We start from the raw sequence: 14569 nt of genomic DNA on the forward strand, positions 1-14569 counted from the left end.
AACGACAAGCATCTGCTTAGCAGACCGAAGTGCAGCCTTGGTCGCTAGGTGGCTCTATGTCAACTGAAAAGGCTAATTGGGCTTATATGAAAGTAGCGAGTACTATACCGATAAACATTAGATTTGGACTACACTTAACGATACAAAATCTATAATTATATTTCATAACTGTGTCAATTAGTCGAAGGAATTATTAGTTGGTTGACGTTAAATGGACGTCATACCCCAAAAATAAGCATCGCTAGCGTTAAAAATATTCTTTTTTAAACCAATTATCGCCATGACAACGGGACAAAGAGCACGTATTATTTTTAATGATTTAGGATGTTCATCAAAGCTGAAATGATTTTAGTTAAGAAAATAGGGAACGATGTAATTATAAGCTTAGAGTAAAGCTTTAGTTTCCCAAGAATGCATTTATTCTTAGGGAGAATGACTATTTTGAGACGATTTTAGACGTCGCTCCCAATCCCCCCCCCCCCCTCGTGATCGAAAATTAAGCACCTTCCCCCCAACAAAAATCATATTAGCCCGGTACCTGATTGGTTCCCTGCAACTGACATATTCCGACGCGATTGAAGCGCACTCTTGTGACGTTTTTCCTCCCCCCCCCCTCTCGTGCCTGGCGATAATCCGAGCATGATTCCCTCGGATCGGCTCAAGATAGTCATTCTCCTTATGTAGAAATATATATATTCTTGGTTTCCGCCAAATAGCATTTGGTTAACGTTGAAGTGAGCTCTATCTCTCCAAGCTCGAAAACACTTCGAATTTCTCGGAACAATACCTTTTAACTAACCCCGTGTGGTAAGTAGGGCTAAAAATAAACGGCAGACAATGGTCCAGTGGCCAATTCCGCGTAACGAGCAGCGGGTAAACAAGCTATCGGGTGGATACGTGTAGAAGTAACGGAATAGAATTACGCTCACCATTGGAAGCGTTGTTGTTCCACTCGAGCCACGAATCGGTGAGGTTCTCGAGGAATCCGGTGCCATTCGGAAGGCTGAGGTTGTCGAAAGGCAGCGCGTCCAACGCCGAAGCTTCCGTCGGCGAGGCGAGGCCCCAGTGCGGATTCATCTCATTCAGACTTGATCATAGTCGCCAGTTACACGCGCCGACGACTACAACCGACTCGACTGGACAGTCCGAACGAGGCGCGTGCTCGACTGGACCGATCTCGTTCCCTCAACTTCACCATCGCCAATCTTACTTTTACCGCGATTATAATGACGTGCCGGGTGCCGAGAAATATTTTAATTTAATAATTAATTTAATTTCCAGAAAAGATGGGACCTTCGCGCGTATTTACCATTCTTTTAAAACAATATTATTACTCTTCTATATAGTATTTCCTAACGAAAACAGGCGTTTATTTTGCTTAAATTATATATAATGGCTTGAATATCTTTTGTTTAATGTTCTTGATTTACGACAAAATCGTGGCTGCCTGCCCCCTTTTATAACGCGAATTAAAACGCGTCAGTGAATTAACGACATCTCTATTCGGGAAGCGGAGTCGGAGCTCTTAATTCGTTTATAAATGTCAGCGACAACAAAGAACGAGAGCTCTGGAAAGTGACGTCCCTCGAGTCTATCTTCTTCAGACGCCACGCTTCGCCGTTGTCGCCTAAAACCCGAGAACTGGCCCGACGTTGTAGCGACTCATTTCCAGCACGGACACCCGACCTTCCCCATTCGCCAGAGCGAGATTAACTCGGGCTTCGGTTAATGGCGAAGACGCCCGTTTCTCGGACGAGCTTCCGCGTAAACACCTTATATCTTCTCAAATAGATTTGCCGTTCCTTTTCCGATTTAGCCGAGGAAAAGGTGAAGATGGCCTTCGGGCTGGCTTCGAAACCTTTTCGATTTACCTTAAATCTCGTTAGCGTTTTTTCGTTTCTTCGTAACCCTCGGGTTTTCCGCTCTGGAAGGAGACGTTGATGATCAAAGACGGAGAAGTTTTTCGGGGGTCCTATTTCCCGACAATTTTCGTACCTAAAAAGAAAAAATAAATATAAGTCTATAAATTAATAAATCCGAGACAATATTGGATTATTCGAAGGTTCTACTTTTTTCTCCGCTAAAAGTGCGAAAGCGTGTAAGGCTTAAATGAGAAAGTCTCCTTCCATTTGTTTCGCGCTGTCTCTTTATTGGAAATCTGATATCCGAAGAGGAAAGAGACGTTTTTTGGTTCGCTGCCTAACGCCATCGTGGAGTGGCGCAGGACTAATAAACGGAGAACGATAGATTTCAACGCTTACCCGATACGTAAAGTCTTATACAGGGTGTTTCAAAAGATTATGCAAAAATGTTAAGGAGTTGTAGGGGGTGAGTAGGAAAATGGGAAACAAACAGGCATACTTCTCAACTCACCCCCTACAACTCCTTAACATTTTTGCATAACCTTTTGAAACACCCTGTATACTACTTTTATATAACTACATTCCACGACTCGGGTTAGTATTAAAGAAGATAGAAAATTATTCGTTAGCCGGTTTTATTTTGTTAAACAAGTTCTTTCTACTCTTTCATCTGCTTTTCAATTGGACACCGCTGCAACGGCTACAGTCGACGCAAAAAAATTATCCGTTAGGCCTAGCATTTAATAAGGCTGGCTTTCACTAGGGAAAAAACGCTGCAACTGCGAGCGTCGACCCAAAAATTTTGTATCCAGTGTAACGGAGATTTTTTAGAGTGGATGCTCGCCATCGTGACATTTAACTTACAAGGAGACAACCCGAGGTGTAACGCACCGATTTAGTTCAAACTCGGGGGTTTGGGAGACCTTCTTATAACTTGAAAAACCGTAAAGGGAAATGTCTCCATTGGCAACCGTTTTGCCATGGCAACCAAAAATGTTTTTGACAACACAAAATGGAAATTTTCCCATTGAAAATAACATGGGAATCTGACCTTTTACGGGTACCCCCTATAAAAATTTTAATTAATTTCGAACTATTTCATTATTTTTATATTTATATTTTCTATTTTTTAGCATTTTAAAAATTTAAATTTTTTAAAGGGGGTACCCTTAAAAGGTCAGATTCCCATGTTATTTTCAATGGGAAAATTTCCATTTTGTGTTGTCAAAAACATTTTTGGTTGCCATGGCAAAACGGTCGTCTATGCAGTCATTTCCCTTTAGGGTTTTTCAAGTTATACGAAGGTCTCCCAAACCCCCGAGTTTGAACCAAATCGGTGCGTTACACCTCGGGTAGTCTCCTTGTTAGTGAAAACCTGCATTTAGGTTTAACGGGGATTTTTTAGCGTCGACGCCCACTGTCGTGGCCTTTTTGACTTTGTGAAAATCAGCCTTTAGGCGTAACAGATATTTTTTTTGGATCGTAGCAAAAATTTGGTTTTGAAGCGCGTAAGGAAAATTACATTATGATGCGCGCTAGTGGAAACCAAGCTTTAGGCGTAAAGAGGATTTCTTGCGTCGACGCTTTCTGTCGTGGCGTTTTGCTTTGGTGGAGCCAACCCTTATATAATGACATAGGCTCGTAAAGCACAAAATTTGAAATTGTCCAATATTTTATTTGTATTTCAAACGTTTCTTTTAAAGTTCATTTTGGTTTTAGCCTTATACTTAATTCAAGAACTAATTTGCGCAATAAAGATCTTGGAACCCACACAGTTTTCATTTCCATGTAGTTTTACTTATTCTTTAATTTATAATTCTATTGAGCAAAATCGAAAGTATTAATAATGTAAACTTTCGCAAATTTAAAAAAAAAATTTAAATATACATTTGGAAAATGCTGTAATAATAATGTTAAATCCAAAATTAGTAAAATTACATTAATATAACTAAAAAACTACAAAGTAATATGAATGAAATTTACTTTATACGCGATATATTAATATTTTAAAATGTGACGTATTTATAAAAAAATATTATATTTATAATCAATTAACAATTAACTAAAACAATTTTAATTATGAATGTTTCGTGTTTCGTTTTAGAGATGGCACTCTAGACCTAAAAATCAACCCTGGAGCTATATGCAGCAGACCCAGGTTCTTCCTCGCGTAAATCTGTTCTGGCTTCGTTATAGAAGTAACGGAAGCGAAATTCTAACCACCGGACGATATTTTGCCTTTGGGCCGACTTGTTTTATCTTCTAGCGGAATGAGGATGGTTATTGGAAAAGATGCGAAGAGATACAGATGAAGAAATATATCAGGGATGATTTCCAAACCAAATGAATGCCCGATTAATTAATTATCATTTCCGTAGCTCAACTTCTTATTAAGAAAAAGACCGTACTTACCGTAATTCGCCAATATATGGAATGTTCGCTGCAGTTGCTGAGAAGATATTAGCTCAGATCCCCTGATGAATGCAAGCCAGGGTCTGCTCGACTTCTTAAAGAAATCAAATAATCAATCTAAATTATAATCTATAAATATCTAGCAGGCTCTAGAGATTTTATGCGATATATTTTCAAATCGAAACAAATGATACAATCTAGAATTTGACAAGAAATTAATGCAATAAATATAATATTTTTTATAAATACGTAACATTTTAAAATATTATTGTATCGCGTATAAATGAAATTTCATTCATATTATTTGTTGGTTTTTTAGTCATATTAATGTAATTTTACAAATTTTTGATGGTGGGGTGGCTGAGTGGTTAGCACTTTCACCTCGCAGTAAGAAGAACCGGGCTCGATCCCAGTTTGTGATACTGGATAAAAGCTTGGAACCAATCCTTCTGCGTTGAGTTTGTAAGTTATTTCCCCACCGGTTTAAGGGGTTGACCTGTAGAGGTTAGTAAGTGTTGTCTCGCGCGGCATGAACAGATTTCCACTACTTGTAACCCGGCCACCTATTTTAGGGCATTAAAGGTCGCTCGATGACTTGGGCCTAAGGTGGTGCCTTGGGCTATTAAAAATTTATCAGTTGCGAAAAATATGTCGAAAGTGATTAAGAATCAGCCCGGTATCTAATTGGTGATCTGAAACTGACATCTTTCGACGCGATTGCAGCGCATCCTGGTGACGTTTTCCATACCCCCCCTTTGGGCAAAAATAGACCATAATGGCCGTTTCAGATATTGCCTCAATATAGTCAAAATACATACATAAAAGTTGTAATTAATTTCTCTGATTTTAATTTATATACTACTTGTAATTTCTCAAGGGCGTATTTAAGGGGGGGGGTTTCCCGAAATGCTGATGACCGGGGGGGGGTGTCTAATAAAAATCAGTGAAACCTCCGTCAGCGCCCCCCCCCTTGAAATTTTTCCCTCAAAACCTCCCCTGAAATAAAATCCTGGATACGCCCTTGTAGTTTCTTTTGCATTTCTACATAAACTACTTAGGACATTTTTCATAAACACACTGAAGTGTAATAGGCGATTTGAATCAATGATTTAAAAAATCATTCGATTTGAATCGCTGATTTTAACCAACTTGGATTTAAATCAGACAACATTGGCAAGAGCTATTACATGTGTCATCGATGGATTTTACAAAACTCTATATTGGAAACGGAATTAAAACTTGTCGAAATGTGCAAGGCCCCAATCCCCTTCAAAGGAATATGACACCGCCCTTTCAGTGGAAGATTAACTAATGGACTGGGTTGCCTAAATCCTACGGGCCCGGAATTTGGCAAACATTATTTGGGAGGGCGGTGGTGGTCCCAGGGCCCGGAATTTGGCAAAAATTAGGGGGAGGGTCGGTAGGGGTCCCAGGGCCACCGAGAGCGGGCCTTAGCGTAGATAGACACGTGGATTTTTTTCTCTATAATCTTGGTTTTAAATTAAAATTTTAAAATATATAAATTAAATAAAAAAACAGGTGAAGCTTTTGTTGTATTGATATTTCAAATTAATTTTTAACAAATTGTATATTAAGTACATTAGTACTCTTTATAACATACAGGTGGCGCATAGATAGCTAAGTCTGGAACCGGTTTGGCAGGCAGTAGAAAATAAGGGGACCTAATCGCTAGCATGTACAGGGAGCTCCAACCTTATCTCGTGAGAAATGTTTTATATACTTCTGATAACGCGCGGATCATAACAGACAACGCGGATATTGCCAGCGTTGGCGAAGTTGTCAGAGTAAATCCATATTGAAAACGGGTAAAGCCCCGGATGTCTGTCATCTTCCAGCGCGTTTTGTCAAACTCGGCGCCACACTATAAAGTCGCCGTTAAAATGTCGATAGAGCTTTACTTCACCTGTCTAAAGGCAATAACGCGTTTTAAATTCGAGTTGAAAAGTTTCGATATAGACCGATGACATTCAAAAAAGGGGCGACATTTCCCAATATAACGTCACGCCTTTGACATCGACTCAAGCAACAGACGCGGCTTCGGATTTTGACGTTGCTTCAAAGTCAGACTTGCGGGAATGACGTCGAGTTTAAGGCCTTTCCGAAGCCTAAAGACGTCAAGAAATCTACAGGCGTTGGCCATAAAAAATGCCTCGAAATAGGATGAATTTTGGCAAGTATTTCGCACGCTTAACCTCCGTAAAACGACCCCTTTCAAGAATTTATTCAATTTAACAAATAGTATGTAGCCGCGACTATTGACTCTCTTGTCATGATCCCCCGATTTTAACCTCCGCCTACACGGAGAGACAGCCCGCCATTGTAGCGGAGTGTCTTCCCCCCTTACCGGGAGAAGGAGGGGAAGATTATTCCAGAAAAGGCTGAGGGGCGTGGTTTCTCGCGAGGGAATCACGAGACGAACAGGGTACAGCCGGCATATTCTCCTTCCAGCCAAAAACATTCTTGGGGTTTGCCTTATGCGACATATCATATATCGTTAGCGTGGGCATCATTCGGGCGTGTCGTCGACTTTGGGTTTATTAATATAGAAAACAGCTCTCACGTCAGCGGTTCAAAAACTTTTCCATATTTTTCGGGTCACTCTCCAAGATATGGCCGAAAAAAAGAGGTTGAACTTTGAAGGGGCTACACCCCGGGCTGCCCAAAGTAATTACCTTTCCCGTCAAAAATATACCCCTCGCGCTGGAATCCCAGTTTTTTTCTTAATTAATTTCTTCTAAAATGTAGGGATAATTAATGTTAAAAATGAACGGCGTGCCTTCATCAAAAGACGATAAGCGAGGGTGGTTTCTTTTCAAAATCCCGTTCAAAATGGTTCGTGAACTGTGTATACAACTTTCTATTCGTTTGTAAAAAAGTTAAATAATGATATTCACAGTTCTAACACGATTAAGTTCACTAATTTTTTTGGAAAACAACAACCGAGGTTTAGATTTGGATAAAAGTTTAAAAGTCATATAGCTTTTTCAGTTAACATAATGAAACCACGAAAGAACTTCACTTAGAGGATGAATTTTCGTCGGATCAGCATCTAAGAATCTTCTAGCGTTGGTCGCTAGACAGTGGCGGCGCCAGGGGTATTAGTATATTAGAGTGTATTTATACAGGGTGTTTCAAAAGGTTATGCAAAATTTTTAAGGAGTTGTAGGGGGTGAGTTTAGAAGTATGGCTGTTTTTCCCCATTTTACTACGATGAGTTAAAAGAGCGCCAGAGAGCTTCAAAGTGTGGCCTACTTGCCCCTGGAAGTAGGCTGCCACAGCGCAAAACCAAGGAGCAGGGACTTTAAATACTGATTAAGTTTACTTTTTTACGCTGGTTACCTCGATTTGTTTACTAAGTCCTGTTTTAAATATATCACACTAAACCAAACCTTAACATATATATATACAGGGTGTTTCCAAAATGTTCTATGGCATTTTTCCGATTTAGGCCACCGTTTCGAAGTTACGAAACAATTGATGTATGGACGACCCCTAATTTAACAATACATTTTAATACCTTAACGTAAATTAGCCGTTTCATTCGTAAACATCGGCACGCGGCCGAAATTAAAAATCTTTCTCGGCGAACGTAACTTTTTTATGAATGAATAAAATATTCACGCGCTCACAGTGACTTCAAAATCATTTGATTGGGACGCGAACGCGCTATTTTTTATCAAATCAGATAATTGCCATGGTAACGAAAAAAATAGCGCGTTCGCGTCCCAATCAAATGATTTTGAAGTCACTGTGAGCGCGTGAATATTTTATTCATTCATAAAAGTTACGTTCGCCGAGAAAGATTTTTAATTTCGGCCGCGTGCCGATGTTTATGAATGAAACGGCTAATTTACGTTAAAGGGAATATAACCTCAGGTATTTGGTGTGGAACATCAACGCTTGCAGCTCTGGCCGCTCTTGCCTTCGGCTTTAAAAATGTTTGGCGCCACTGTACAGGGACATTTGAAAAATTGAAGGGGTCTTCCGTAAAGATTGCTTTGCAGGTTATATTCCCTTTAAGGTATTAAAATGTATTGTTAAATTAGGGGTCGTCCATACATCAATTGTTTCGTAACTTCGAAACGGTGGCCTAAATCGGAAAAATGGCATAGAACATTTTCGACTTAAAATAATCTGTAGAACCCGTAGACGCTCGGTCCTACCACCATTTTAGAAACACCCTGTGTATATATATATTTTTTTTTAAATTTTTAAATATTTTATTTACCAAAATAAAAAATACATTAAAGAATGAAATTACAATAGATGAAAAATTATAAAAACGTGTATTTAGATATTTATGTACATTTTTTCACCGACAACGGTAATCATTTTACAGTTCAAAGCGATTTTATACATATCTTCACACCTTTCATAGTCTTTGGTTGAAGTAGATCGAGTTCGGTAAGTATTTTGATGCGTGTTACTTCAGGTAAATTATCTTTTTTTAAAAGGTCTTCTATATTATTAATTCTTTTGTTTTCATTAGTTTTGGATTTAAAGGTAAATTCATTTACTAACTGCTTAATCTTTAGTTTTTTTTTATCCCACCAGGATAGAAGCAAAACTGGGCACTCAGGTTTGAATTTAAGTAGATTATTCAAGTTATAGGACATCATTTTTACAAACTTCTTATCATGTAGTAAACTATTATTGAAACACCACATGTCCGAGACACTTGGTAGTCTGGTGTCTAAATTTATGTCTAAGTATAGCACGATATATATATATATATATATATATATATATATAAAATAAATAAAATATATAATTTAATAAAAATAAACTCTCTAGCAATTACAATTCAGAGCAAATGTACTTAAATTTAGTTTTTAATTGGAAATTAAATTTAATTAAAGTTATTAAATGGTATATAACTTTAAAAAAACAATTAAAATAAAAAAATCCGATTCGAAACCAAACTTAAGTTTTTCGATTTGAAAAAAATCAACAAGCCTGCTTTATCGCAACTGTAAAGGTGAATTAGTTCTTAGAAAGAGAAGCTCCGGCAATGTCTATCTAACTTATTCGGTTTCCAAATCCGGAAGACTCGAAGCTGGGACCAAAGTCAAAAAGGTAATAAAAATTAAAAAAAATACTCATTATATATTGTAAGTATCACGTGAATCCAGCTTTTTACGTTATAGATAACTAATTAGGGGCCTTAAAATTTACCAAATCATTATAAGCACTATTCTATACGATAAGTAATATACGCAGAATTAAAATAACACCTCATTTGATGATTTTGGTTAAATGCGTTTTAAGTTATACCAAAAGTAAATATGGGGAGAAAGTCTATCACTGCCTTCAGATTTTACCTTCCACCATGCTTGACACCCTTTTTGAAGAGCTAGTGATCACGTGATATTTCTAACCAATAAGGATAGCGCATTACGCGCGAAGTAGTGCATTTGTGGTATTCCGGTCCGCGCTCAAGATGAAAATTTTGAATTTTATTCCCTGGCAAGCATGTCACCGCCTCGCGATTTCAAATAGTCTCTCTGGCAAATGCTGACCATTATTTCCTTCGAAAACGGTTGATTTTAATTAATAATTACTATATCAATTGTAAAATAAACAAAAAAAGCTCGTAGCTATAGCTATTATTTCAGTTAAACTTTCCAATTGTTAGGCCTTAACATCGTAGATTTACCAATTAGTCCCGATCTCCGCTCTTAGATGGCGCCACGCTCTCCACGATTTAAGCGAGTGTTATTCTAGTTACGGTTTATTTCTTTTCAAAAGTCGTGTTATTATTTTTAAAATGTCGCATTTTAGTTTCTATGATATATTTACTTTATTTAGGAACTAAATTAACCAAATTATCGAAAGCAAAAGTTTAATATTCACGTATTTTATAGAGAACTATTTTTCATCGTGGCGGAGTACAACCGATACCTTTGTGTCCCTGTAAAGAGGCGAGGGGGAAGTCATTTCCGAAGCCCAAAAATTTTACCCCTCAAATAAGACGTCGTGCGGTTGGACCCAAGTGCCAGACTTTCTCCCCCTATTTATTTTTGGTTATACGCGATTAAGCAATTTCGGTCATTTTGGAAAATGGCCGACTACCATGAAATTTGAGGTACTGTGGGTTTCATTTTTTACGATAAAATTTAACTTAAAGGGGAACGGCCAAGCTTTTCCAAATATGGCCTTATTTCCGTATCAAAAGATTAACAAGACGTTCAATATACTAACACGTTCCTTTTTTTGTCTTGAAAAAATAGCTTTTGGCCCAAAAAGTTGAAACGAAAAATAACGCCAGGTGTTTGGGTTTGAATTTTCGCCGCCATCTTAGGGGCTGCCGCCAGCGCCCCTAACCCCGTATGAGCGATTTGCGAATTATCCTAACTTTTAAAATCGCGCAATTTAGGCTTAGGTCTCTTGTAACTGGAACGCGCCGCGCGTGAAAAACATATTTTTCGCGTCTTCAGCAGCGCGCGCTTTTACGTTGTTTTTCTATCTCACCGACTTATCACCAGGTGTCGTGGCGGACGCGTGCTTTTCGATTAAAAATTAACCACTCAATATTTTTTGATACGGTTTTCGCATTAAATTTTAGTTTTTAATGGGCTATAGGGCTATTTAACTGGTTAAAACTTGACCGTTCCCCTTTAACGCCTGTGTATAGAAATATAGTATTCGACGGTATAATTTGGCTGCTACTTTCAGTTACAAGCAAAAATGTTTATATTTACACTCACGGCCTGTTTAGTATGCCCCTCCCCTTAAAGAAAGTATGAACTTCCATATCAACCAATTTCATATTTTTTCCACCAGGTATAGCAGAAGCTAGGGCTGATTGGCGGTAATTACGTTAGACCTTTAGCAAATTATTTTTCGGTTTAGTTCACACTCCCTTTAAAAGAAAATCAAATTTCATTGGTTACTTAAAACTGAGGTCTTTCGACGCGATTGAAACACGTGCTTGTGGAACTGGGTGAAAACTCGGAACCACTCCTTCCGCGTTGAGTTTGCAAGTTCTCTCCCCACTGGTTTAAGGGGTTTTCCCTCTAGTTCTTCGGTTTCCCCTTCCATAAAAACTTGTTGAGGTTAGAGGAAATAGTAAGTGTAGGGAGCTGTTGGCTCGCGTGGCATGAAGGGCTTGCCACCACCTTCCTACGCATTGTAACCCGGCCACCTGAATTAATGGCTTTAAAAGTCGCTTGATGACTTAGGCCAAAGGTGGTACCTTGGGTATTAGCCTAGATGTTGATGATGATTATGATCATTATTATTTTATTATTATCGTTACAACATATTAATTATTAATAAGTATAAATAAATAAATTTTTTACAACCTTAATAAGGGGAAAAAATTAATAGAGAAATGAATTTTAAATAATATTCAGTTGACTTTGAGATCACACGAGCCGGTACAATTATAAACAAACTTTATTTCAATACTCGGCAAATACTTATTATTATCTTTGCTCAAATTGTACTACAATATTTATCCTTCCTTAGGGATAAATTTTCAGTCCACCCACTTCCCAAAACTGTTTAAAATTCGACGGATAAAGCCTAGTTCCCACTTAGTGAAAAAACCAATTTTCGCGCTGAAAATTGACGCTCGCGAATAAAATTCGCCGCTAAAATCGCGTCTCCACGGTATCTAGCGAATGTTCTATTTTTTGACGTCCACACGATAAAAAGCTTCAGCCAATCAGAAAACGCGTTCCCTCGATCTATTCCGCTCCCGTCCGTCACTTATTAAGCCTAGGTCTTTAGAAAAGCGGCTCTGCCAACTTGACCAAGATACTGAAGTAAATGTAATTATCTCACGAATAGAATCGTTTATTTATTGAAATTATCAACAGGAACATCCATTTGGTTCAATTTGAACTTATGTTTTATGTTAGGCCTAAAACATTACTAAAAACCCGCACGAGTTGTTTTCAGCGTTTTTAAAGTTTCGCGCTAAAGTGGGAACCGCTTCCCCAGCGACCGAAAAAAACGCGTATTTTTTCGTTGTGCGAAAATTTTATTCGTCTCTAAAATTCGCCAAGCGGGAACTAGCCTTAATAGGGGAACTTGGTTAAACTAACACGATGCTCGGACACGTTACTTTCAGTAATGAAAAAGTAGTTTTTAGCACTTTTAAAGGATAAAAGAATATTTCTTTGAACAAACAAAAAATTTGGGTGTGAGTGCTTCGAATTAGAAGTTCGACAGACAACTTCGACGGCCACGATATCATTTTGGACGGTTTTCGTTTCGCCAGCGTTATTCCATTTTTTAGGAGGTTAAATTACGGCGCTATACAAATAACAGAAACACCTGTCCCACAATAGGCAGACTTTCTATCCCCCAATCTGTGCGAAGGAGGGGGAGTTTATGTTGATTTGTCAACAGCGCCCTCTATTGCGGATAAATAGAAGCCCGTGAAAAAATAAGAAAACAATTTTGGGGTCGATTAATTATGACTTTAGGAAATAAATATTTTCAGTAAATATTTTTTTAATATTAAAGCTGAAAGTAAATAACCTAGATGGCGTTACTGTGAAATAACGGCAAAAGAGGGGGTAGTTTGGAAAAACCAGTCGACTTATGGGTTCCAATCGTAAGATTTCATAGTCTAAGTTCAATAGCCCTGGTTTCACGTTTTTACTAATTGATAGCTTTTAAAATTCATTTTGCGCGTGAAAAGAAGGCTGTGTGCCCAAGACATGTAGCTAAAACGTCATTTCAAAGTCCATCAATTAAACAATGGAAGTCACACTTCGTATAATAGCTCTTTATATAAAATACGAGAGGTCACGTGATTACGTTAGATTCATCGTGCAGTTAAAGTTAGAGAGCGCGCGCATTTTTTTGTTTTTGTTGAGCTCGCGCGAAAACGCACGAGACCCTCTACACGGAAATATTAGGAAGCGCGCGCTCCAAAAAAGAACACTTTTTATACGTGTATGCGTATATATTATTTTATAGAAAGAGCTATTAATTTAGCGTTCGTAAACTTAAGTAAAATTAAGTTTTTATTCCAGCACCATCTATGTTTGGAAGCGTACGTTGTGGTTTTAAATCAAAATGCTTTTAATGCAAGTGTCAGCTCGATTTATACTAGCTCTTTTTTCAACAGATGTCGCTAGCGTCGAAATAAAAACAAGATGCTTACGCTTCATTTTGACCCAAAAAGTGGGACATAAAAGTACCCCTCGCGTTGATTGGCTCGTTTTTAAACTGAACAATAACTTAATTTAACAATATATTTTATATATCCCATATCGTTTCACTATTTTGAATTTTAGATTCCTGTGTCATGAATAGATGGCTCCACGCTATAAAGTAAAGTCGTTTTTTCGAAGAATCTTATAGATTCATTGCCATCTCTAATAACAAGGGCCTTATCATAATACAGGTGACAATGATAGAGCCGATAGTTGCTTCGAACCTCATAAGACTATGGCGAAATCGGTACGTGTACATAAAGAGAGCTATTATTCGGTAAACCCGAATACACGAAGACAAAAAAAATTGTTTAAACAAAGCTCGCGGAAACGCAAAGACGCGTTTTTGCATTGTCTTTCGTATACATTAGTTTACCAAAAGAAACTTTGATATTATTAGCGTACTGGTTTTCGTCGAACCGAAAGCGTCATTATCCGAATTTTAAGAATAATAAGCTCTATAACCATAGTATACAGAGACCAAACATTATACTTCAGATACTGACGACAAGTTAGTAGTTTATTTATCTTTGTTCGCGTTAATAATAAATCAGCTAGGCTAACCACCCAAGGCACCACCTTAGGCCTAAGTCAAAAGGCGACTTTTAAAGCCATTAATTCAGGTGGCCGGGTTACAATGCGTAGGAAGGTGGTGGCAAGCCCTTCATGCCACGCGAGCCAACAGCTCCCTACACTCACTATTACCGTCACACAATTAAATATCTGTAATTCAGATAAAAGTGAAGGTTTTGTAAAAGTAAAATTTCGCGTCCGATTCAATAATTTGTAATTAATTCTAGTGGCGTAGACAAGGGAATAATTTACGTGTTCCTTTAACAATAATAAATTCCCATCGCCTCGGGCGTACCTTTAACAGGACTAAATTCCCATAGCCTCGGGCTTACATTTAACAGGACTAAATTCCCATAGCCTCGGGCGTACCTTTAACAGGACTAAATTCCCATAGCCTCGGGCGTACCTTTAACAGGACTAAATTCCCATAGCCTCGGGTTTACCTTTAACAGGACTAAATTCCCATAGCCTCGGGTTTACCTTTAACAGGACTAAATTCCCATAGCCCCGGGCTTACCTTTAACAGGA

At 38.1% G+C, this 14569-nt stretch overlaps 1 protein-coding gene across 11 annotated transcripts in view; it reads right to left on the reverse strand.

Moving 5' to 3' along the window:
* Nucleotides 1-14569, reverse strand: part of LOC149934416 (dopamine receptor 2-like) — an 87231-nt gene that overhangs the window by 6882 nt on the left and 65780 nt on the right. For 7 of the 11 annotated variants that reach the window (XM_090153152.1, XM_090153149.1, XM_090153145.1 and 4 more), the window contains 2 exons: nucleotides 4275-4368; nucleotides 930-1995 (listed from right to left, as the gene is read on the reverse strand). In XM_090153152.1, coding sequence (XP_090009278.1) covers nucleotides 930-1077 — 148 coding nt within the window. In that variant the 5' untranslated portion in view covers nucleotides 1078-1995; nucleotides 4275-4368. Of the gene's footprint in view, nucleotides 1-929; nucleotides 1996-2069; nucleotides 2227-4274; nucleotides 4369-14569 lie in introns of all 11 variants that reach the window. The other 4 variants (XM_090153153.1, XM_090153157.1, XM_090153150.1 and 1 more) reach the window with 3 other exon arrangements.

This window comes from Leiobunum rupestre, chromosome 7 (genome assembly GCF_980474605.1).
Source record: "Leiobunum rupestre chromosome 7, qqLeiRupe1.1.hap1, whole genome shotgun sequence".
Classification (NCBI taxonomy): Eukaryota; Metazoa; Arthropoda; class Arachnida; order Opiliones; family Sclerosomatidae; genus Leiobunum; species Leiobunum rupestre.